Source organism: Mirounga leonina, unplaced genomic scaffold (assembly GCF_011800145.1).
Source record: "Mirounga leonina isolate KUSES-001 unplaced genomic scaffold, KU_Mleo_1.0 Mir_173, whole genome shotgun sequence".
Lineage (NCBI taxonomy): Eukaryota > Metazoa > Chordata > Mammalia > Carnivora > Phocidae > Mirounga > Mirounga leonina.
This window is the reverse complement of record NW_023270447.1, coordinates 16,918,563-16,943,920: the sequence shown is the minus strand read 5'-3', so window position 1 is coordinate 16,943,920 and position 25,358 is coordinate 16,918,563. Positions and strand designations below refer to the sequence as shown.

Genomic DNA, 25,358 nt, shown 5'->3' with positions numbered 1-25,358 from the left:
TATATAGGAAGGCTGTTGCTTTTTGTGTAATATAATTATTTTATAATTAGACTATTTGTCATACTCTTTTATTCTAATAATTTTTCATTTTGATTCTCCTCGATTTTCCAGGCAGCTAATGATATTATCAGCAAAAAAAAGAAAATATTGTCTTTTCAATATTTATGATTACTACTTTTTCATTTTTCTTTTTGTAACTGTTAGAGAAATCATTGAATATAGGGGTGATAATAGTCATCCTTAACTAGTTTCTGAACTTTATGGTTATGCTTCTAGTATCTGACTATGAAATAGGATATAAGCTGTTATTTCAAATATATGTATCATTTCATTCTTTATAAAGACTCTTAGTAGGCAAGGGATGAATTTTGTCTATTTTTTATTAAATATTGGTTTCTCTTACCTCAGTGATTTAAAGTGATAGAATTCCTAATATTGAGCTATTCTTGCATACCTGGAATAATCTCTTTAATAGCCTTTAAAAATATTCTTTACTGGGGCACCTGGGTGTTGAGCGTCAGACTCTTGGTTTCTGCTCAGGTCATGATCTCATGGGTCGTGAGATGAACACCACCCCTTCCCCCTGTGGGGCTCTGCAGGGAGTCTGCTTGAAGGTTCTCTCCCTCTGCCCCTCCCCCCACTTGCCTGCACATGCACGCACACACTCTCAATAAATCAATCTTTAAAATATGTATATATATTCTTTATTTAATAGAGAGGCAGAAGATAAATTAGAGCAGAGCCAGAAAATGGTGATTGAAAAGGAACAGAGTTTGCAGAAATCCCAAGAGGAATGTATAAAGTTAAAGGTGGACTTACTTGAACAAAGTAAACAAGGAAAGAGGTATGTGTTTTCAAAGCAAATTGTTTTTGTAGATGGAAAAAAAATATATTACCTATTTAAAATTATAGCTAATTTTTAAAGTGAAAAGAATTTCAGAAACCTAGTAGTAGGATAATTTAATGTTCTTTTTGTCTATTAATTATTTTTCATTTTCTATTAAAAATTTCATGTTACTGGCATCTGGATTGGGATTAGAAGCCTGATAATGATAATCAGTGTAATGATATTTACTTATTTCTGAAATTAAGTTGTATGACCTACATAAAATTCATGAGGAAGTGTAGTTGGGTCTTCCTTTAGGAATACATGAGTAATGCAAAAGTATTTTTTTTTTTAAGATTTTATTTATTTATTTGACAGAGAGCTAGAGAGCATAAGTAGACAGAGCGGCAGGCAGAGGGAGAGAGAGAAGCAGGCTCTCCGCTGAGCAGGGAGCCCGATGCGGGGCTTGATCCCAGGACCCTGGGATCATGACCTGAGCCGAAGGCAGATGCTTAACCGACTGAGTCACCCAGGCGCCCCCAAAAGTATTTATTTTATATAAAACATGTTTTAAGATAAAGTTTTGTAGGTAGCCTTGAGTAAGGAACCATTAACTCTGAATGTCAATTAACTTTTAAACTAATAAAGATTTAAATTTTTTTAGTTTAATAATATTTTCTAATATCATAATATAATTATAGCAGCTTTTACACAGGGTAAAATGATAATCTGCAGTTTGATCTTCAAAAAATTTTTTTTTCTTGGGGGGCCTGGGTGGCTCAGTCAGTTAGGCATCTGACTCTTGGTTTTGGTTCAGGTCATGATCTCAGGGTTGTGAGATTGAGCCTCTCGTCTAGCTCCATGCTCAGCAGGGGGCCTGCTTGAGATTCTCTCACTCCCTCTCCCTCTGCCCCTTCCCCCACTCGCATGCTTGTGTGCTCAGTCTCTCTCAAATAAAAAATAAAATAAAATCTTAAAAAAATTTTTTTCTTTTTCAAGTTTTTATTTAAATTCTAGTTAGTTAACATACAGTTTAATACTAGCTTCAGGTGTAGAATTTAGTATTTAATCACTTACATACAGTAGCCAGTGCTCATCACAACAGGTGCCCTCCTAAATACCCATAACCCATCCCCTACCCACCTCCCCTCCATCAACCCTCAGTTTGTTCTCTGTAGTTAAGAGTCTGCTTTATGGTTTGCCTCCCCCCACCCCACCCACGTTCATCTATTTTGTTTCTTAAATTCCACATATGAGTGAAATCATATGGTATTTGTCTTTTTGTGACTGACTTATTTCATCTGCAGTAATACTCTCTAGCTCCATCCACATCTTTGCCAGTGGCAAGATTTCATTCTTTTTGATGACTGACTAATACTCCATTGTATGTACATACCACATCTTCTTTATCCATTTATCAGTTGATGGACAGTTGGGCTTTTTCCATAATTTGACTATTGTTGATAATGCTGCTGTAAACATTGGGGTGCATGTATCTCTTCAAATCAGTATTTTTGTATCCTTTGGGTTAATACCTAATAGTGCAATTGCTGGATCATAAGATAGTTCTATTTTTAACTTTTTTTTTTTTTTTTTTAAGTAGGCTCCATGCCTAGTGTGGAGCCTAGCACGGGACTTGAACTCACAACCCTGAGATCAAGACCTGAGGTGAGATCACGAGTCAGATGCTTAATTGACTGAGCCACCCAGGAACCTCTATTTTTAACTTTTTGAGGCACCTCCATACTGTTTTCCAGAGTGACTGAATCAGTTGGGCAAGGATATGAAGAAAGGGGTATCCTCTTACACTGTTGGTGGGAATGCAAAAAAATTTTTATTTTCAAAAAATGTATACTATCATAAAGTAAGGTTATGAGAAAGTTTTTTTTAAGAAAGTATTTTTTGAAAAGTTGTCATAAATAGGTTAAGTATTTGTTTGCATGTGCATTTAAACTTCTAAAAACTGCTCAAAATCCCTAAGTCATTTTTCATTAAAATGAGCTTGGAATGGGGCGCCTGGGTGGCTCAATCGTTAAACGTCTGCCTTCGGCTCAGGTCATGATCCCAGCGTCCTGGGATCAAGCCCCACATCGGGCTCCCTGCTCAGCGGGAAGTCTGCTTCTCCCTCTCCCACTCCCCCTGCTGTGTTCCCTCTTTTATTGTCTCTCTCTCTCTGTCAAATAAATAAATAAAATCTTTAAAAAAAAAAAAAAAACTTAAAAAAAAAATGAGTTTGGAAGAACATTTTCCCAGCAGTATTTGGTTAGTCTAGTTCAAGTTTTAGTATATATTTGGAAGGCACTATTACTTTATGAAAATATTTAGGTTTTGGAGTTAACCAGATTTTATTTCTCAGTGGCTCTGTTATCTTGGGCAAACTATTTAACCTTCTTGAGCCTCAGTTTGTTCATCTATTAAATCAAGATGATATTATATCTATGTGAGGATTAAATGAGAAAAGAAATGTAGGGTGCCTCTTAATAAACAAACACTAACAAAGGTAGCTATTTTAAGTATAAACCGTGGGGTTAAATATTCTGAAATTAAGACATATTCAGATAAATTTTTACTTAGATAAACATTTTGTGCATGGTTATTTGAAAAAGTGAGATGATAATACACAAAGACTAGCTTCATAATATAGCTAAGAAAAAGTGCAGAGGACGAGTGACTAGTTATCTCTGTAAAACTTAAATAAGAGATAATTTTTATGGTAGGGTGTTGACTTTTCACAGATTCTGGACAACATGTGCAAAGGCATAGAAGTATAAAAGCATCACTGCTGAAGAACACTAGGGAGTTTTTTGTACTTATAAATGGATAGGTGTAGTAGGAAATGAGGCAAGACAGAAAGACAGGCTTGGTCTAGACTGTAAATGGCTTTGTTTTGCCAAAGTATTTGTATTTTAATCTGGAGAGCATATATAGGCAATTGAGATTTTTAGGTAGAGATGCGACATCTAAATTTTTTAGAGCTTTTTGAAGCTCCATCCATCTAGAATGGGTGTTGGCATTCTGAAATTGAAACCTTTGCAAAGACATTTTTGGGGTGCAGAAGATTAATCATAATCATAATGGGTTAGAAAGCTAGTGTAAAGGAAGAGATTGTTTAGCTTTATGCTGTTTATAAGAGACATACCCAAAATATAAGGACACAGAAAAATTGAAAGCAAAGGAATTAAAATAAATATTTCAGGCCAATAGTCACTAAAACAAAGTAGATATAGCTATATTAATATTACACAAAATAGATTTAAGTGCAGCAAGCATTACTAGAGTTAAAATGACTCTTATAGGGGTACCTGGGTGGCTCAGTTGGTTAAGTGTCTGACTCTTGATTTCTGTTCAGGTCATCATCTCATGGTTGTGAAATCCAGCCCCATGTTGGGCTCTGTGCTGGGTGTGGAGCCTGCTTAAGATTCTCTCTCCCTCTGCTCCTCTACCCACCACACATCTCTTTCTCTCTGTCTCTCTCTCTCAAAAAAAAAAGACTTACATAATGTTTAAATAACACTTAAGCAGGAGCCCTAAAGATTCTAAACTTGTATGAATCTAATAGTAAAATTTCAAATGGAAATGAACAAATCTGTAATCATACAGGAAACATTTTTACACATTTACTAGGAATTATTAGATTAGTAACAAGAAAGCAAGAAGTTGAAGAGTTGAATGACAACAATCTTGATCTCGTGTGTATATATGGAACCCTATACCCAACAGTATGAAAATTCAAATTCTTTCAAGCACTTCTAGAACATATATAATCTCTCACCTCACTGTGCCAGAAACTATGAGTTTCAACAAACACCAAACGATTGATGTTGTACATATCACCTTCTCAGACTGTTGTACAATTAAGTTAGAATGTAATCCCCCGAAATCATGTGTGTTTGGAAATTTAAAGCCAGCCTTCTTGCTACTTATGGAGCATTGAAGAAATTAGGATAAAGATTAGAAAGCTCTTAAAATGGAGTGATATAAAAAATATCACAACAATAGAATCACCAGAACCTAAGTCTGGTTCTTTTCATAATCACCAAACTAATGGGTATCAGATAAGATTAATCAAGGAGACAAGGCACAAAAGCAATATTGGGATTGAGAAGGGACTTCTAAATTACAGATTTAGCTATGATTTAAGAAATAAGACCAAATACTATGAACCATTTTAGAATGGTAAATATGAAAACTTAGACTGAATAAATTTTTTTTTAAGATTTTTTATTTATTTATTTTTTATTAGACAGTACAAGCAGGGGGGCAGCAGCTCAGCAGGGAGCCCAATGTGGGGCTCGATCCCAGGACCCCGGGCTCACGACCTGAGCTGAAGGCAGATGCTTAACCATCTGAGCCACCCAGGCGCCCCTGAATAAGTGATTTTTCAACAAAATATAATTTAACAGAATTTAAGAATAAATTGAAAACCTGAATAGATATATAGCCATTACAGGTATTGAATCAGTTGTTAAAAATTTGCCTACAAGAAAGTAAACCAAACAAAACAATGGTGACAAAAGGAAAGAGGACCATAATGGCCCACAGTGGCTAAAATGAAAATGACTCACAATATCAAGTTTTGGCAAAGTTGTGGAGCCTCTGGAATTTTCATATATTTCTAGTAGGAGTGTAAATTGGTAGAAACCCTTTTGGGTGCTTGAAATATTTTGTATCCAATCTTTGGCTCTTACACTCAGGGCCAATAATCCCGTGCCCTAATTACCTCAGGACCAAGTAGTAGACAACTCAGGACAGTCTTACACTCCAGCCCACTGAAATTATTCATACTACCAAACCTAAACCTGCTGACCCTGCCTTAACTGTTCCTTCCCACAGACACCACAGTAACATCTCTTGCTCACATTTTTCTCCCAACTTTCTCTGTCTCCTGACCAACCCTGATGCTTCCCTGCACGGCCCCCTGCATGGCCTGTCATGTCTCCTGTTTCTATGGATTTGTGAGTTTAATAACTTCCTTCTTCATGACATTCATTTCCATGTCTGTGTGTCTCACCATACCTGATTAAAACAAATCCTGAGCACATTTTAAAATATTCATTAAGACTGTACATATTTTCTGTAGAATTTTTATTTAGTTTTTATTTTAATTTTTTACTGAGTAAAGTGCAGAAGTCTTAAGTGAATGAACGTCTGTGTATGTATACATCCACATAACTACTATCCAGATCAAATACAGAATATTTGGTAAAACATATTGAAGTGACCCTAAATATCATATGTAAGAACAAGGTCTAAGAATAAGGGAGGCAATTTTGAAGCTGTGACCAAAGTGGAGAACATGCGTATAGATACCAGGACTTCTGAAGTTATATGAATTAAGTTAGTGTGATGTTGGTATAGGAATAAACAAACAAACAAAAAAAATCAGTTGTATGGAACAGACCCTCTTTAGCAAATACGCACACAGGGGAAACTTGATATGTAACAGGTGGCATAACAGATCAGGGGAAAGAATGGAGGAATCAATAAGTTAAGGTGTTGGACAGACTGACATCATGTGTTTCATATGTGGTATAGTGGAAAGGGTACAATGTCACTTATGTAGTATGCTCACAAGAATGAATAGTCTGAATCTACTCATAAGGAAACAGGCAAGGTTAAGCAGATACTTAGCAGCATGCATTCATTGAATTACTGGATTTCTCACTTGGTACACATCAACCATCTAGAGAACAGAAGAAAACCCTAGTTTGATGTGTTTCTCTCATGGTGAAGCTTAAGAAAGGCTTACGAAATAGTAGGTAGTTGAGAAAAAAGAGGGAAGCAGGATGAGAAAAACATGTTGTAGTGATAATCTACTTCAGATAGCTTGAGTGGCTGCAGCACATTTCTGGCAGCTTTAGTCATAGGTCATTTAACTTTATACTTGATCACATTAGGAAGTAAAAGAAGGTAGAGTCATTGAATCTGGGGGTTCACAGTCAACATAGAATTGACCATCAGCTTCTGGCAGTTGAAGATCTCATCTGTGTGACTCTTCAATGGCAATGTCAGAATAGACCTTTGAGTAACCTTTGTGTATATGTGTGTGTGTGTGTGTGCAAAGGTTTTTTCTACTTATTAAACAGAGAATGCTCATATTTCCCTATATAAGAAAAAATTACTTGCATAGCATGATTCTTTTTTTTAAGATTTTATTTATTTATTTGACAGAGAGCGAGTGCAGGAACACAAACAGGGAGAGTGGGAGAGGGAGAAGCAGGCCTCCCACCCAGCAGGGAGCCCGATATGGGGCTCTATCCCAGGACCCTGGGATCATGACCTGAGTCTAAGGCATACGCTTAATGACTGCAAGCCACCCACGCACCCTGCATAGCATGATTCTAAAAGCACATGTTTTTTTTGTGTGCCTTATTTGACATTTAATTTTGTATCAGTAGTCCGTGTACCCCAGTGGTTGAGAGCAAGGGCCCACCTGCTTCTTAGATTCATACATTGTGTTTACTACTTAGTATGTGTGAGGGCATGCCTTGAGCATACTGTTTAATCTTTCTGGGTGCTAGTTACAGATAAAATAAGGATAATGTCCGATTAACTGAGTTGTGACCATTTGATTAGGTATAAAAAGCATCTAAAGTTGTCTGTGGCACGTAATATATGTTGAATAAATTCAAGCTATTATTGTAAAAAAAAAAAGTCAGTGTCATGAAAGACTTAAAAAAAAGCTGAGATATTCCAGATTAAAGAAACTAAAGATATAAGATAACTAAAAGCAGTATGTGAAATAAATAAATAAATAAATAAATAAAAGCAGTATGTGATGATTCTGGATCAGAAGAAAAAAAAAAGATCTATAAAGAACATTATTAGAATAGCTGATAAAACTTACATATGAATTATATGTTAGATAATAGTATTGTAACAATTTTAGATTTCTTGAATTTGATAGTTGTGGTTGTATGAGGCAATGTCTGTTTGCTTAGGATACATGATAAAGTATTCAAGGCTGAAGGTTACTAATTTCTCTAGAATGTAGTTCAGTACAAAAACATCTCAGGTGAGAGACACAAGCAATTGTAGCAAAATATCAAAAATTGGTGAATCTGCATTAAGGGGTACCAATTTGAAATTTAAAAAACAAAAAGTTCAAAAAATGTTGCTGGGAGAATTCATTACTGATTTAAAAAAAATTAAATTAGGGGTGCCTGGGTGGCTCAGTTGTTAAGCGTCTGCCTTCGGCTCGGGTCATGATCCCAGGGTCCTGGGATCAAGCCCTGCATCGGGCTCCCTGCTCTACGGGAAGCCTCTGTCTCCCTCTCCCACTCCCCCTGCTTGTGTTCCTGCTCTCGCTCTCTCTCTGTCAAATGAATAAAATCTTTAAAAAAAAAAAAAAAAGAAATGAAATCCCTGCTTTGTACTTGTAGGAGTGCTGACAATACTGACTCTGTTTTTGGCTCTTCATCTTGTTCATGTTCACTGGATTACCTCTCTTGGGGCTACTTGTTCTGGGCCCCTTGAGATTAGTATACATACCTTAGAAATGCCCATCAAGGTAGGGATAGGGGGAGGTTTGCTTTGGCCTCCCAGGAATCTGTTAGAAATAACTTAGTCTTTCCCCTTTCTGATGCATAGGTAGGCCACAAAATCTAATTAATGGTTAGCTGTCAGGTGCATGCAAACCCTCTGATCTCACTACAGTGTCCCCCTCTCCTCCCTGCCACGTGTCCCCCTGCTTTATAAAATCTATAGGCTAAAGTCTGGACTTTATAGAGAATAGCTATGGTGCTATGTGTTTTTTTGCTGATGGTTTTTTGCTGACGACCACGGATATGGCCCCCCCACCACTTAAGTTACCCTGAATAAAACTGTATAAACTGTATGGAGTGGTGTGCTTCATTTTCTGGTCTCAAAGTGCCTTCTTAGTTTGGGGGATACTTTACTGTCCCTCCTCTACCTTCTAACAATACTATATCTGTATACAAAAAATTATTCCAGATGGGTTAAAGACCCAATTGTGAAAAGTAAAACTTTTAGAGAAAGTGTAGAGGAATAGTTTTCATGATGTCTCATAGAAGGGGGAAGAATGTTTTTAAATGAGATTCAGATATATGTTAATTAATTGAATTAAAATAAATAAATAAATGAGATCCAGAAAGCATAAATACTATAGGAAAAGATGGCTAAATTTAAAATCCATTAAAATAAAAACTTTCTCTTCTATAGAACACATCATTTTAAAAATGAAAAAGACAAGACAGATATTTGGGGAAATATTTGCAAATAATTTAATTCACAAAGATTAGTATCCAGAATTCATAAAAAACTCTAACAAATCAGTAAGAAAAGGGAGGGAAAAATCTAGTAATAAAGACAAAGGATCTGGGGGTGCCTGGGTGGCTCAGTCGTTAAGCGTCTGCCTTCGGCTCAGGTCATGATTCCAGGGTCCTGGGATCGAGCCCCGCATCGGGCTCCCTGCTCGGCGGGAAGCCTGCTTCTCCCTCTCCCACTCCCCCTGCTTGTGTTCTCCTCTCTCGCTGTGTCTCTCTCTGTCAAATAAATAAAATCTTTAATAAAAAAAAAAAAAAAGACAAAGGATCTGAACAGGTAAGGACGAGAAATCCAAATGGCCATTGAAACTTAGAAACTTGCTCAACCTCAGTTGATCAAAAATGCAGATTAAGGGGTGCCTGGGTGGCTCAGTTGGTTAAGTGACTGCCTTCAGCTCAGATCATGATCCTGGAGTCCCGAGAGGGCTCCCAGCTCAGGTCCCGATCCTCGGGAGTCCCAAGAGGGCTCCCTGCTCGGCGGGGCATCTGCTTCTCCCTCTGATCCTCTTCCCTCTCGTGCTCTCTGTCTCTCATTCTCTCTCTCTCAAATAAATAAATAAAATCTTTAAAAAAAAAAATGCAGATTAAAACTATAACAAGGGGCACCTGGGTGGCTCAGTTGGTTAAGCGGCTGCCTTCAGCTTAGGTCATGATCTCAGGGTCCTGGGATCAAGCCCCACTTGGGGTTCCCTGCTCAGCAGAGAGCCTGCTTCTCCCTCTCCCTTTGCCTACCGCTCTGCCTACTTGTGCTCTCTGTCAAATAAATAAAATATTAAAAAAAAAGAAGAATTCACCCTTGATAAGCAGAGAGTCACTAATTTCCTTTACACTGGAAAGAATATGATGAGGTTTATTTAAATAATAGAGAAATTTTTAGGTGTGGGTATGATATTGACTACATTTCAGCCCAGTAGTCTCAGTTCAATGTCTAAGTATGAGGAGAGGTCAGGGTTAACTAAGGCAGTGCTTTGTAGTGGTTGGATTTTGTTGTTCAGATTTTTAGATATGTCTTCTGAAATACCTTTTTGAAAATTTACTTGCCCTTTGCAAAGGTCACAGGATTTACTGAGTATTTTTAATATATTAGACAGTGGACTGATTCTGTAATAACTGATCTTTGAAAATTTATACAGCCTAGGCCACTTCCCTTAATCTGTCTTTTCCAGACAAAGAAAAAAAATTGCCAACACATACGAATGTATATATGTTTCAAAGTTTATGTATTTTACATCTTACTTTTCATATTGATAATAGTGAGGAAATTCTTGTAGTCTCTCTTCTTCATTTTGCAGTTTAAGCCTACTATTCTTTTTTAGTACTGCTCATCTCTTAATTTTTCCTTCTAATAAAATACAGGTTACTTTGGAGTTTCACTAGTCAAATGCAGAGCATTCTTTACTTTTATTAATCATCCCTTTTTAAATTTTAGAGCTGAACGACAAAGGAATGAAGCACTATATAATGCTGAAGAGCTAAGTAAAGCTTTCCAACATTATAAAGAAAAAGTGGCAGAAAAACTGGAAAAGGTAAGAAGCAGATGTGCCAATTCAGTGTTTTGTGTTACTGTCTATATTCTAAATATAAAAATAGACATAAATAGAATATGTTTGTTTAGAGTTAAAGCAGTGAGTAATTTTTATGATCTCATAAAAATTGTTGGAATAAAGAATTTATAAATACTGGTTAAGACTGGTGTTCATAATCTTCTTATAATGAGCAAAAAACTTTTTTTTATCCAAAGTGGGAAAAGAATGGAGACAAGGGGAAGAACAATATATAGAAAAAGGGAAAAAAATGCAGAGAAAGATGAGGTGAGTGAGCAGAGGTTGGAGCTGAATTTGTTCCCATCACCTCGATGAAAATGAAGGCAGAGTAGATTGTATAGCCTTCAGTTGGTCTCCCTGGACCTACCACCCTGGGAGGGTCTGTCTTCTGCTTCTCAGAAGGAAGATCCTTGAACAGATTCTGCATAGTAGTATAGTGGCTTTATTACATTCATTTAATATTTTCAAGTAATACCATATGGGTAATAAAACCTGTTTGGAGGAGGCCACATGCTGAATATTCAGATGTTGAGCTCAGAAGAGAGGTCTGGTCAATAGATACTAATGTGAGAGACTTTCATCTTGAGATAATTGAAACAGAGGGAGTTAATGATTCTGTTCAAAGGAATGTAGAAGGGTAGAAGAAATATTAAAAATTTAGTAAGAGGGTTGCTTGGGTGGCTCAGTCGTTAAGCGTCTGCCTTTGGCTCAGATCATGATCCCACCCAGGGTCTTGGGATCGAGTCCCACTTCAGGCTCCTTGCCCAGCGGGGAGCCTGCTTCTGCCTCTCCCTCTGGCTGCCGCTCTGCCTACTTGTGCTCGCACAGCCTCTCTCTGTGTCAAATAAATGAAATTTTAAAAAACAATTTAATAAGAGGGGCGCTTGGGTGGCTCAGTTGGTTAAGTGTTTGCCTTCAGCTCAGGTCATGATCTCAGGGTCCTGGGATCAAGCCCCACATCGGGCTCCCCATTCTGCAGGGAGTCTGCTTCTCCCTGTGTCCCTCGCCCCGCTCTTGTGCTCTCTCTTACTCCCTCTCTCTCAAATGAATAAGAAGAATCTTTAAAAAAATTTTTTTAAATAAAAATTTAATAAGAAAGACAAATACCATATGATTTCACTAATATGTGGAATCTAAAAAACGAACAAAAAGCAAAATCAGACCAATAAATAAAACAAACTGATGGTTCACAGAGAGGGAAGGAGCAGGGGGAGGGCAAAATGGCTGTACCCGTAGGAGGTACAGGCTTCCAGTTAGGGAACGAATAAGTCACAGGGATGAAAGGCACAGCATAGGGAATAGAGTCAATGGTATTGTAATAGTGTTGCATGGTGTCAGATGGGAGCTGCACTTGTGGTGAGCATAGCATAATGCATAGAGTTGCTGAATCACTGTGTTGTACACCTGAAACTAATGTAACATTGTGTGTCAACTATTTTTCAATGAAAAATTTTAAAAATCAGAATCCTATTACGTACTGGTCTTCAGTGTAAATTAATCAGATCACAGTTTTGAAAGCCTTGGAGAAGGTCCCTGTGGGAATGAAATCGCATAGAAGGGATTTTTAATAAGGTAATCTGTAGGGGGAGGTAGAATACTCAGTGGAGAGGGAGGACTTTATACAGGAAAGAGAGGAAAATGTAGGATGATTTTTTTACACTTCTCCTTAGGATTATCAGTTTCAAACCATGCTCAGCAGAGCCCTATAATTAGGTAGATGTAACAGAGAAAGTGGGGCAGATCTACTGAGCCCTCTTCTACCACTCCAACCTGGGTGCTTATCTTTTTTTTTTAAAGATTTTATTTATTTCTCTGAGAGAGAGAGAGAGAGAATGAGCAGCAGGGAGGGGCAGAGGGAGAAGCAGGCTCCCCGCTGAGCAGGGGGAGCCTGATGTGGGACTCGATGCCAGGACTCTGGGATCACCACCTGAGCCGAAGGCAGACGCTTAACCGACTGAGCCACCCAGGTGCCCCCTGGGCACTTGACTTTTATCTGTTTTAGATTTGAACTGTGATTTCAGTGGGAGTATTCAGTGGCTAAAATTTCAAAAATTATTTCTCTAGAACGTTTGCAGTATAGTTAGCCTTTAGTAACTTGATGCAGCGTCACTACCTGAGTCGCTTGCCTTGCCCCTGTGAGGCCAGAACACTAGCTCTCAGATGGTAGTGCCGTGGCCCCTCGTCATAGGCTCTTAACCATATCTGGACAGGTGGTAGAGTCTCCCTACCTGTCCTATGTCACTGCCCAGGAAGTTTACTTTGCTCCTTTCACTACAAGATCAGGAACTTACACATGTGGAATACTTACTCTACTCTCCTGTTTATTTCTGAAATCACTACTTTTTAGTTTGAAACACCTAAATTTATGACCACAGTAGTATGTCCACTTAAAACAAATTATTGTTTTAGGTTCAAGTTGAAGAAGAAATATTAGAGAAAAATCTAATTAGCTGTGAAAAAGAAAATAAAAGGCTACAGGAAAAGTGTGGTCTATATAAAAGTGACCTTGAAATTCTGAAAGAGAAATTAAGGTACAGTATCTTGTTGTGGAAAAAGGATTTTTGTGTGGAAATGGAGAAAGAACTGCAACATTTTAAGATAGAATATTTTGTGTATTTAGTTATGGCCTTAAATTACATAGAAAGATAGGTTTCATGACTGAAATTGTTTTCTAGGTATAACATTAGGGTTTTTAACCAATAAAACATGTTGATATTAATATACTTGTAAATACAGAGTAATATGATCACCATATTTACTTTGCATATATTTAGAGAAAATGAACACACACATAATGTTCTTGTAGTGTGACATTAGCTGGTTAGTAAAATATGTGTTCTTCAAATCATATGAATCACCTAATCCAGCCTTCTCATTTCAGAGACATTAAAAATGTGAAAAAGGACACTGTGAATGCATTGTGATGTATATCAGTATTTCATTTTTTATTGTTGAATATTATTCTGCTGTATGGATGTACCACATTTTTTTATCCATTTATCCATTCACCAACAGTTCTATAGATTGTTCTAATGTTTGACATGTTTTTATAGCTATATATGTATATATTTGAAAATAATACTGCCTAGTAATCAGTTAATGGTTGATTACTATTTTTTAGAGTTGTGGCTAATAGTTCATGATTTTTCCTTATATAGTCTAAAACTTTCTTCATGTTGCAATATGTTGAATTAGGATTTTGGAGTTAGATCTCCTGTCTTACACTTTTCAAAAGGGAGCAGAAGGCTTTGAAGATAATGGAGTTATCCTGCCCTCCTACTTACTGTGAGACACTGGCAAAGTTTCATAACCCTTCTATACCTTGGTTTCCTTATCTATAAACAGAGAATGATAATAGTGCTGCCCACATAAAGTTGTGAGTTTCTGGTGTGCAGAAAGTAGGCATTCAGTAAATGTGAGCAGGTGTTACAGTTCTAGAATTAAGGCTTTAAAATACTTTAAAAGTGCGTTTAACTAAATATAACTACTGAAAATGAATGTATATTTTATTTTCATTTTTATGCTTTTTTCTTTATAGGCAGTTAAAAGAAGAAAATAACAATGGAAAAGAAAAATTAAGGATCATGGCAGTGAAAAATTCAGAAGTTATGGCACAACTAACTGAGTCTAGGCAAAGTATTCTGAAGCTAGAGAGTGAATTAGAGGACAAAGAAGAAGTACTTAGAGAAAAATTTTCTCTAATGAATGAAAACCGAGAATTAAAGGTCCGTGTTGTAGCACAGAATGAGCGACTGGATTTGTGTCAACAAGAAATAGAAAGTTCAAGGGTAGAACTGAGAAGTTTGGAAAAAGTTATGTCCCAGTTGCCAGTAAGTATGGGTGAAAAAGAAAATTTTACTGAAGTGCTTTTTAAAAGGTCATCATCTTGTGTTTGCTTTATTAGTATGTATGTATGTGGGTATTTATTTTTACATATCTGTACTTTCAATCTTGAATTTCTTTTCTGTCTAATCCCTTTTGTTTTTCTGCACTTAACCTGTCTACTCTTCCACCCTTTCTTAGTCTCTGAGGTGCCATATGTAAGAACAACACAAGATTTTTTACAAATAGCTTTTTTTTTTTTTAATGTAGAAAAGCAATTTATTCCATTGTAAGCACTTACACAGCTAGTCATCGAAAGTAACAGGCCTGCTGGTGAAACAGGTCACCCAAAATAGAGATGGTACCAAACTAGGGGTCAAAGACTAACTCCTAAAAAAAAAAAGCAACTCTTATCCAGGATTAATTTAATTTTAAAAACAAATACAAGCTATCAATTCACTCTTCTCAACTCAACTGGACAGTCTACCTGTGGTATAACTGTCAGGTAAAAACATACATCTTTACAACTTGGTAGTCCCAAGTTTTAAAAAACCATTTCACAGAAAGGAAAGAAATATGAAAACAGCTCAAGAAATACACTAACAAGCAAAAAAATATGGGGGAAAGAGGAACACATAGTTTTGACTTAACTGAAGAAACTGAGAGGAGACTGGTCTACATAGGAAAATGTGCATCCTGGAAAGTCAGGTGTGAAAATTTTACAACAGGAATTTATATGACTTGAATCTCCCCCATTTCCTGAATAAAAACGACATCTTGTGGTATTTATACCTCATGGCTCAGACATCTACCTCACTTGTCTCTACTCCTTCCTTCCTTTAGCCTTTACTTAAAGGAGTCTGAAAAACTTGGGGTTATAGCCTAAGAAGAAAAATAACCACACATAATATTCCCCTTTCTGTGGCTACTTTAGACCTTTGTTACTAGAAAACTCCTAAAGAAAATTTAAATATAAGTCTGTGGCTTTACTGAATCAAGTCCCCCAGTTAATATTTAGAAAACACCCTCTGTTTAGGCTAATAACATTGTTGATGGTACCTATCATAGAGGGATAGCCAAACAAAGTCTGTGTCTCAAAACCAGTGTTAAATCAATCTCAGGGTTGAGAGGAATAAAAGGGGGAGTCTAAAATCACAAGAAGTGCAGGCATATCTAGGACCCTTGTCCTTCTGGATCCACGCTTCCTTCAGGATCTTCATCATTATAAATGTTCTCTGGCATTTGCCACACTTGCATGATATTGTCTTCTGATAGAGAACAAATCACCCAAGATTTATTGGGATTCCAGGAGAAATCAGATATCTTGGCAGTGTGACCACCATGAATAAACAACAATTCTGGTGGCCCATCTTCTGCATCTTCTGGGGATTGTTCCTCTCCAATTTTACTTAAATCCCAGACATTCAGTCTGCAATCAGTACCACTGGAAGCCAAAATAGTCTCATTGTGAGGCGACCACTGAACCTGGAATATTTCATCCTTATGTGATTCAAAGGAATGCAACTTAAGTTTCAGATTTCTCAGATTCCACAAGGCAACAATCTCGTCGGCTACCCTGTGGCCAGAATGAACTCACTATAAGGATTGAAAGATAGGCAGTTCACTTCAGCAGTGTGAGCATCAACTGAGTGGCTTGGTTTGGAAGTATTGTTTGAACGAGTGTCCCAGATCATAAGTTTCTGATCATCAGCAACTGACCCAAACAGAGACTCATGGAGCAGATGCCAGGAAACATCTTCTACTACCGCTGTATGTCCTGTAAAGATGGTCTTCGCATCCACCACTTTTCCTTCCTTTGGAACAGCACTGATGTCCCAGAGGCAGATGGTATGGTCGTCTGAAGCACTAAGTAAGTGCCCACTGAGATTTGGGTTCCAAGAAAGTACATAACCTTCCTTCTGATGTCCACACAGATGCAAGTCTGGGTTGCACTCTCCAGAAGGGTCTGGTTTGGAAGGATGTTTTGTATAGTCAAAAATAAGAACATCACTGGATGGAGTCTTTGTTGCAATAATGCAAGGGTTCTGGGGCATATAACGTGCCCGGTTTACTTCTTCCATGGTTGATCTTGATTTCTATTTCAATTTTTCCACTATCTGAGCCAAAACCTCCAAATTTTCCTTTCTCACTGTTGTATTGTGAAGCATCAAACTGAGCATCATCGTTAGGGAGCTGCACACTGGCTATCACAAGATGGTTTTGTTCATCTGACGTGTGTGTTCCCAGGACAAGTCGAAGAATGCTGAAGTCTTTCCCTTCTGGTCTGGTTACATCTGGAAGCCACTGTGCAGTTAGGCTAGGCCACTCCAGAGCATGGGTCACCAAATCATAAAGAAAAGGGGTGTTCTTTTCCATATTTTGTACTCTTCGTTGCTCACACGTTCTACTGCGTCATCAAAGGCTGCTTCCTTGTTGGCCATGGCGGGCAGGCAAGCCGGGGGGGATCCCGGGGTCGAGTGTTGCCGGAGGGATGGGGAGGCTACAGGTGCTCGCTCTGCGCGCACGGCCTCTCTTGTTTCTACAAATAGCTTTCTTCAAGTAACATTGACATACCATAGAATTCACTCATTTTAATTGTACTATTCAGTTATTTTTAGTAAACTTACAAGTTTTGGAACAATACCACAATCTAGTTTTCAAACATTTTTATCATCCCCAAAAGATCCCTTGTGCCTATTTATAATTAGTCCCTGTACCCACACCCACCCCTAGGAAACCACTAATCTGATTTCTGTCTCTAGAGATTTGTCTTTTATGAGCATTTCATATAAATAAAATTATACAATGTATGGTCTCTTGCATTCTAAAAATTTGGGGGGATCATTCATTGTGACATATATCAGTACTTCATTTCTTTTTATTGTTGAATATTAGTCCATTGTATGGATATACCACATTTTATTTATCTATTCACCATTAGATGGACATTTGGAGTGCTTCCACTTCTGGACTATTAAGAACAATGCTGCTGTGAAAATTTGCATACAACTCTTTGTGTGGACATACTTTCATTTCTCTTGAGTAGATAGATACCTAGGAGTAGAATTTCTAGGTCATATAGTGAAGTTATGTTAAACTGTTTTCCAAAGTGGCTATACCATTTTTTGTTCTCATGAGGAATGTACGAGGGTTCTTGTTTTTCTGTATCCTAGCTAACATTTTTTATTATCTGTCTTTCAGGTTTTAGCCATCTTAGTGGGTATAAAGTGGTATCACATTGTGGTTTTAATTTGCATTTTTCTAATGAATAATAATGTGCAAATTTTCATGTACTTATTAGAATGCACAGAACAGTAAAATGTTTTTATGATAGCAGCTGGCCACCATTTCTCTTTCAGTTATACATATGACCATATATAAGTGAGATTAGGAAGAAAGTAAGTATAACTGTATCAGAAGTCCATAATTGATAGGTGTAAAATAAAGGTGAGATCAGGAGAAGAGTGTATATAAATGCGTCATGGCTGGTTTCAAATATATTTGAATGGGTGGTAGACTCTTAACCAATTTTAAACTGTCATGGAATTAAGCTGAAAGGGAACTTAGAAATCATCTGATTCAACACCATCATTTTATTGACAAAGAAATGTAGTGCCAAGGAAATAAGTAACTTTTATAACTAGCTAGCAGCAGAATTAAAACTAGAATGTATGATTCTTGATTCCCAGCCCTCTGCTATATCTACTTTCCTAGGATCCTGATTATTTGCTTAGGTTTTAAATGTTCTGTTTACTTTTGAAATTTGATAGTAATTAGATGCAGATAGCATTCATTTTTAAAAATTTTTTTAAAAGATTTTATTTATTTGAAAGAGAATAAGTGGGGGGAGGAACAGAGGGAGAGGAACAAGCAGGCTCCCTGCTGAGCAGGGAGCCCATGCAGGGCTCCACCCCAGAATCCTGGGATCATGACCTGAGCCAAAGGCAGATGCTTAACCGACTAAGCCACCCAGGTGCCCCGATAGCATTCATTTTAAACTGATATTCTCATTTGACTCAATATCAAGAATTACTTTGTATGTGATTCTGAAGTTGGTGTGGTAATATGTTTGAGCCTGTGTTTCGTGCAATGCTAAGAATAATGTGGTTTGGAAATGGGAATTTTTTTCATTTCTAGAAAGCTTGGTTTGGTTATAGTTTGAAGATAGTAGTCATTAAGTGCTTATCTTGCCCCTTTTCATAACTAATTTAAAAAATTCTCTATTGTTCAAACATACAGAAAAACAGACCAATGCAGCACACCATTTGCTATATCTGAGTAACATTGTGATATCCACTTCATATTTTTTTAGAATAAAGTTTTACAGATAAATAAGCCTCTTTATATACTGTGTTAGATCCCAATTCTTTCCATCTCTCCACAGAGGTAGGCACTATTCCGAAACGCATGTGTATCCTTCTTGTCTATATTTTAAATGTTGCCACATATGCATGCTCTAGAAAAACATACATAACTAATATATTTTGGAATACTACATGTGCCTCTGTTGTTTTTCACTTAATGTAGTGTTATACGATGTCTCCAAATGATTTATATAATTCAGGTTTATTTTAACTCTTGTGGTGTTCCTGTTACCTTAATGTTTCATAATGTATTTATACATTTATCCTATTGATGGACACTAGGTTATTTCTATTTATTCACACAATTTTTAAAAATTGGAGTTCTGAATAATGAAACAATTGCATCATAGATGTTGTAAGTTTATATATGTTTGTTTTTAAATTTGCAGTTAAAAAGAGAAATGTTTGGTTTTAAGTCATCTCTTTCTAAACACCAGATGAGTAGTTTGTCAAATAAGGAAGACAATTACATTGGCTGCTGTGAGGCAAATAAAATGGTGATTTCAGAATTGAGGTATGGTTTTCAGATGCTGAAGTTGTAGCAAATACAATTTTTTTTTAATTGGTAATTAAAATCTTTGAGAAGATGAAAAATGTACAGAAAAGTTCTGCAAGTATTATAACAAATATCTGTGTTTCCATAACTAAGAATTGATTATTCTTAACATTCTGTGATATTTTTTTCAAATGTTTTTAAGTAAAAACTAAAAACATTATGGGATGTTCTTTCCACTAGTTTCATTCTCCTAAGTATCCACCATCCTGAATTGGATGTATATTCTTCAATCCATTTTGTATATGTTTACATCCACACATGGAAAATATACTATGTGTTTATATTGTTTGTAATTTTGCTTTTTCACTCAGCATTTTTTAAATTCATACATGTTGAGGTAGGTAGTTAGAGTGACTAATCAATGGGTGGATTAGTATGGTTAGTTTTGATAGCTATATAGGAGTCTATCCTATAACTGTATCACTATTTATTGATAGCTACCTTGTTTCTAGTTTTCTTCTATTACAAACAGTGCTGCAAAGTACATACCTTTACATGTTTCCTTTTACAATATGCCAGTTTCTCCAGTGTATATCCCTAAAAGTGAAATTTCTGGGTCATGGTGTGTGTACATTTTTAGTTTTACTAGGTACTATCAAGTTTTTAAAGTAGCTGAATCAATCTACATTAAATTTTTTGCTAACTTGAAAGGTAAAAATGGTATGAGATATATATATATAGGATCTTTCTAATAATTTTTGGTGTATTTTATTTTGTTCCAGGATTAAGCTTGCAATAAAGGAGGCAGAAATTCAAAAGCTTCAGGCAAACCTGGCTGCAAATCAGTTATCTAAGAGTCTTTTTGCTTGTAATGACAAACAAGAAAGTGGCAAATTAAATAGTTTAGAGACAGAACCAGTAAAACTAGGAGGTAATCAATTAGGTGAGTGTATAAAATTGAAATTTTTAATTCTAAGTCTTTTTTTTTAAGATTTTATTTATTTCAGAGAGAGAGAGAGAGGGAGCACAAGTATGAGTGGGGAAGGGGCAGAAGAAGCAGGCTCCCCGCTGAGTAGGGAGCCCAGTGTGGGGCTCGATCCCAGGACCCTGGGATCATGACCTGAGGTAGATGCTTAACCAACTGAGCCACCGAGGCGCCCCTTAATTCTAAGTCTTTTATGATAGTTTTTTAGAGAAATGGATTATCAAAAGTTTAATCTGTTAGTACTAGTTTGGGTTGGTAAGACAGCAAAAATTTCAAAATTGTTGAACTTTGCATTTTAGGGCACCTGGGTGGCACAGTCAGTTAAAATGTCCAACTCTTGGTTTTGGCTCAAGTCCAATCTCAGGGTCATGAGATCGAGCCCTACAATGGGTTATTTGGAAGTTTTCTTTCCATTTCTATTTTTTGGAACAGTTTGAGAAGAATGGGTATTAACTGTTCTTTAAATGTTTGGGAAGCCATCCGGCCCTGGATTTCTGTTGGTTGGGAGATTTTTTTTTTTTTTTTTTAAAGATTTTCTTTATTTGATAGAGACCCAGTGAGAGAGGGAACATAAGCAGGGGGAGTGGGAGAGGGAGAAGCAGGCTTCCCACAGAGCAGGGAGCCTGATGTGGGGCTCAATCCCAGGACCCTGGGATCATGACCTGAGCTGAAGGCAGACGCTTAACGACTGAGCCACCCAGGCGCTTGGTTGGGAGATTTTTGATTACCGATTCAATTTCTTTGTTGGTTATCGGTCTGTTCAAGTTTTCTGTTCTTCCTGTTTCAGTTTTGGTAGTTTATATGTTTCTAGGAATGCATCCATTTCTTCCAGATTGACTGGGTGGCATATAATTTTTCATAATATTTTATAATTATTTGTATTTCATTGGTGTTGCTTGTGATCTCTCCTCATTCATGATTTTATCAATTTGAGTCCTTTCTCTCTTTTTTTTTTATGATTTTTTATTTATTCATTTGAGAGAGAGTGTGTGAGAGCATGAGCAGGGGTAGGGGCAGAGGGAAAGGAAGAAGCAGAGTCCCCACTGAGCAGGGAGCCTGACGTGGGGCTCAATCCCAGGACCCCAAGATCATGACCTGAGCTGAAGACAGACGCTTAACTGACTGAGCCACCCAAATGCCCTTCTCTTTTCATTTTAATAAGTCTGACTCAGGGTTTATCAGTTTTATTCTTTCAAAGAACCAGCTCCTGGTTTCATTGATCGTTCTGGGTTTCTTTTTTTGTTTGTTTCTATATCATTTATTTCTGTTCTAATCTTTATTATTTCCCTTCTTCTGGCTTTAGGCTTCATTTGTTGTTCTTTTTCTAGCTCCTTTCCAATGGCTTTCTTTTTAAAACAAAAATATATTTCTTTTTTTTTTTTTGAGATTTTATTTATTTGAGAGAGAACATGAGAGAGAGAGAGAGTGCACAAACAGGGGGAAGGAGCAGAGGGAGAGGGAGAAGCAGACTCCCCACTGAGCAGGGAGCCCAGTGCAGGACTTGATCCCAGGACCCTGGGATCATAACCTGGGCTAAAGGTAGATGCTTAACTGACTGAGCCACTCAGGTGCCCTCCAGTGGATTTTTTATAGAACAGTAGAACAATCCTAAAATTTGTATGGGACCACAAATAGCCAAAGTAATCTTGAGAAAGTAAAACAAAACTGGAGGCATCACAGTTCATAATTTCAAACTATATTACAAAGCTATAATAATCAAAACAGTATGGTGTTGGCATTAAAAACAGACATATAGATCAATGGAACAGCGTAGAGAGCACAAAAATAAACCTGTGCATATGGGGTCAATCAATTTAGAACAAAGGAGACAAGAACAAACAATAGGATAAGGATAGTCTTTTCAATAAACAGTGTCAGGAAAACTGAATAGCTGTATGCAAAAGAGTGAAAGTAGACTACTATCTTACAGACAAAAATCAACTCAAAATGGATTACATACTTTAATATAAAACCTGAAACCGTAAAACTTCTAGAAGAAAATATAAGAAAAAAGCTCCTAGATATCAGTCTTGGTGATGATTTTCTTTTGGATTTGACACCAAAATCAAAAGCAAGAAAGTAAACAAGTGGGACTATATCAAACTAAAAAGCTTCTGTCCAGCAAAAGAAAAGACAACCTATAAAGTGGGAGAAAGCATTTGTAAATCATATCTGATAAGGGGTTAATATCCAAAATACATAAAAACTCATACAACTCAATACAAAAAAATAATTCAGTTAAAAAATGGGCAGAGGCGGGGCACCTGGCTCAGTCGGTTGAGCATCTAACTCTTGATTTCAGCTCAGGTCATGATCTCAGGGTCGTGGGATCGAGCCCCAGGTTGGGCTTGGCACTCAGTGTGAAGTCCACTTGTCCCTCCCCCTCAGCTCTTCCCCCAGCTCTCTCTCTCAAATAAATATTTTTTAAAAATGGGCAGAGGATCTAAATAGACATTTTTCTAAAGAAGACATCCAGATGGTAAACAAACACATGAAAAGATGCTCAACAGCACTAATCATCAGGGAAATGCAAATCAAAACCACAATGAGGGATGCCTGGGTGGCTCAGTCGGTTGGGCGTCTGCCTTCAGCTCAGGTCATGGTCCCAGGGTCCTGGGATCGAGTCCCGCATCGGGCTCCCTGCTCTGCGGGGAGCCTGCTTCTCCCTCTGCCTCTGCCTCTCTCTCCCTCTCTGTCTCTCATGAATAAACAAATAAAATCTTAAAAACAAAACAAAAAAAACCCCCAAAAACCACAATGAACTATCACCCCACATCTGTCAGAGTGGCTATCATCAAAAAAACAAGAAATAAGCATTGGTGAGGATGTGGAGAAAAGAGAACCCTGTGCCCTGCTGGTGAGCATGTAAATTGATACAGCCGCTTTGGAAAACAGTATGGAAGTTCCTCAAAATATTAAAAGTAGAACTACCATATGTTGCAGTAATTCCACTTCTGAGTATTTACCCGACATCTGAAATCACTGTCTTTTTATTATGTTCAGTTAGCCACCATATAATACATCATTAGTTTTTGATGTAGTGTTCCATGATTTATTGTTTGCGTATAACACCCAGTGCTCATCACAACACGTGCCCTCCTTAATACCCATCACTCGGCTTCCCCATCCCCCCACCCCCCTGAAATCACTATCTTGAAAAGATGTCTTATATATGTCTGCACATATATATATATATATATATATATGATATATATATATATGTCATCTGCCCCTTCCCCCGCTCGTTCTCTCAATCTCTCTCAAATCTTCTTTTTCTTTAAAGATTTTAATTATCTATTTGACAGAGACAGACAAGGCGAGAGAGGGAACACAGCAGGGGGAGTGGGAGAGGGAGGAGCAGGCTTCCCGCTGAGCAGGGAGCCCCATGCAGGGCTTGATCCCAGGACCCTGGGATCATGACCTTAGCCGAAGGCAGACACTTAATGACTGAGCCACCCAGGTGCCCCTCAAATAAATAAAATAAAAAAAAAAGCTCTCATCCCTCCCCCAAATTTGTAACTATATGTGATGACGGATGTTAAATAGACTTACTGTGGTAATCATTTCAAAATATATACATATATCAATTCATTATGTCATACACCTGAAACTAATACAATGTTATTTGTCAATTATATATCAATAAAAATAGATGGAATAACTATATTAATTTCAGACAAAGCAGAGTTGAGACTGACAGAACTAGAAGGATAAATTAACAAACCCACATACATATTTGAAGATTTCAAAACTTCTTTCTCAGTAACTGATAGAACAAGTACACAGAAAATCATTAAGGGGAAAGAAGACTTAAGTACTATAAAGAAGTTTAATATGATTGACATTCACTCTACACAATAATCACCAGAATATACAATTTTCTTAAATGTATTTAAAATATTCATCAAAATACTCCATATGCTGGCCTATAAACTAAGTCTCAAAACATTTTAAACAACTGAAATCAGGTTCATTCATGAATTAGGTTGTTTAAGAAAAACAACCTAATGTCCACTACTAATAACAGAAAGATACCCGGAAAATTCTAAATATTTGGAAATAAACTCAGGAGATATTGTAGGATATTTTAAAGTAAATAAGATGAAAATACAACATATAAAAATTAGTGGGAGCTACAGCATTGCCTAATGATAAGTTTATACCTTTAAATACTTAGATTAGAAAAGAAGAAATGTTTAAAATCAATAATCTAAGCTTTCACTGTAAGAAAAATTAAAGATATAATTAAACCCAAAGAAAATTGAGAAGGAGTATAATTGATCCTGAGGGAAATGTTTTTCTGGTTTTTGGGTTTTTTTAAATTGAAGTATAATTAAAATAGCGTGTTATGTTAGCTTCAGGTGTATGATATAGTAATTCAACATTTCTATACATTACTCAGCATTCATCATGATAAGTGTATTCTTAATCCCTTTTAACTATTTAACTTTCCCCCTCCCTCTGGGAACCACCAATTTGTTCTCCATATATGAATTTTTTTTTCTTTTTTTCTTTGTTCATTTGTTTCTTAAATTCCACATGTGAGTGAAATCACACAGTATTTGTCTTTCTCTGTCTGAATTATTATTTCACTTAGCATTATATCTTCTAGGTCCATTCATGCTGCAAATGGCAAGATCTCATTCTTTTTTATGGCTGAGTAATATCCCATTTTATACACACACACCCACACCCCATCTCCTTTATCCATTCATTTATCGATGGACACTTGGGTTGCTTCCATATCTTGGCTATTATAAGTAATAATGCAATAAATATAGGGGTGCATATATCTTTTCAAATTAGTGTTTTCATTTTCTTTGCATGTATACCCAGTAGTGGAATTACTAGATCATATAATAATTCTGTTTTTAATTTTTTAAGGAACTTCCATATTGTTTTCCAAGTGGCTGCACCAGTTTGCATTCCCACCAACAGTGTTGTGTTTTTGATTTTAGCTGTTCTGGCAGGTGTGAGGTGATATCTTATTGAGGTTTTGATTTGCATTTCCCTGATAATTAGTGATGTCGAACATT

The 25,358-nt window shown here is 36.8% G+C and overlaps 1 protein-coding gene and 1 pseudogene across 5 annotated transcripts in view; one reads left to right on the top strand and one right to left on the bottom strand.

The window, feature by feature from the left end:
* Positions 1-25,358, top strand: part of CCDC18 (coiled-coil domain containing 18) — a 96,997-nt gene that overhangs the window by 12,135 nt on the left and 59,504 nt on the right. For all 5 annotated transcript variants that reach the window (XM_035018013.1, XM_035018015.1, XM_035018014.1 and 2 more), the window contains 6 exons: positions 716-844; positions 10,541-10,637; positions 13,065-13,186; positions 14,194-14,485; positions 19,231-19,355; positions 20,120-20,280. In XM_035018013.1, coding sequence (XP_034873904.1) covers positions 716-844; positions 10,541-10,637; positions 13,065-13,186; positions 14,194-14,485; positions 19,231-19,355; positions 20,120-20,280 — 926 coding nt within the window. The remainder of the gene's footprint in view (positions 1-715; positions 845-10,540; positions 10,638-13,064; positions 13,187-14,193; positions 14,486-19,230; positions 19,356-20,119; positions 20,281-25,358) is intronic.
* Positions 15,515-16,918, bottom strand: LOC118019132 (annotated as a pseudogene).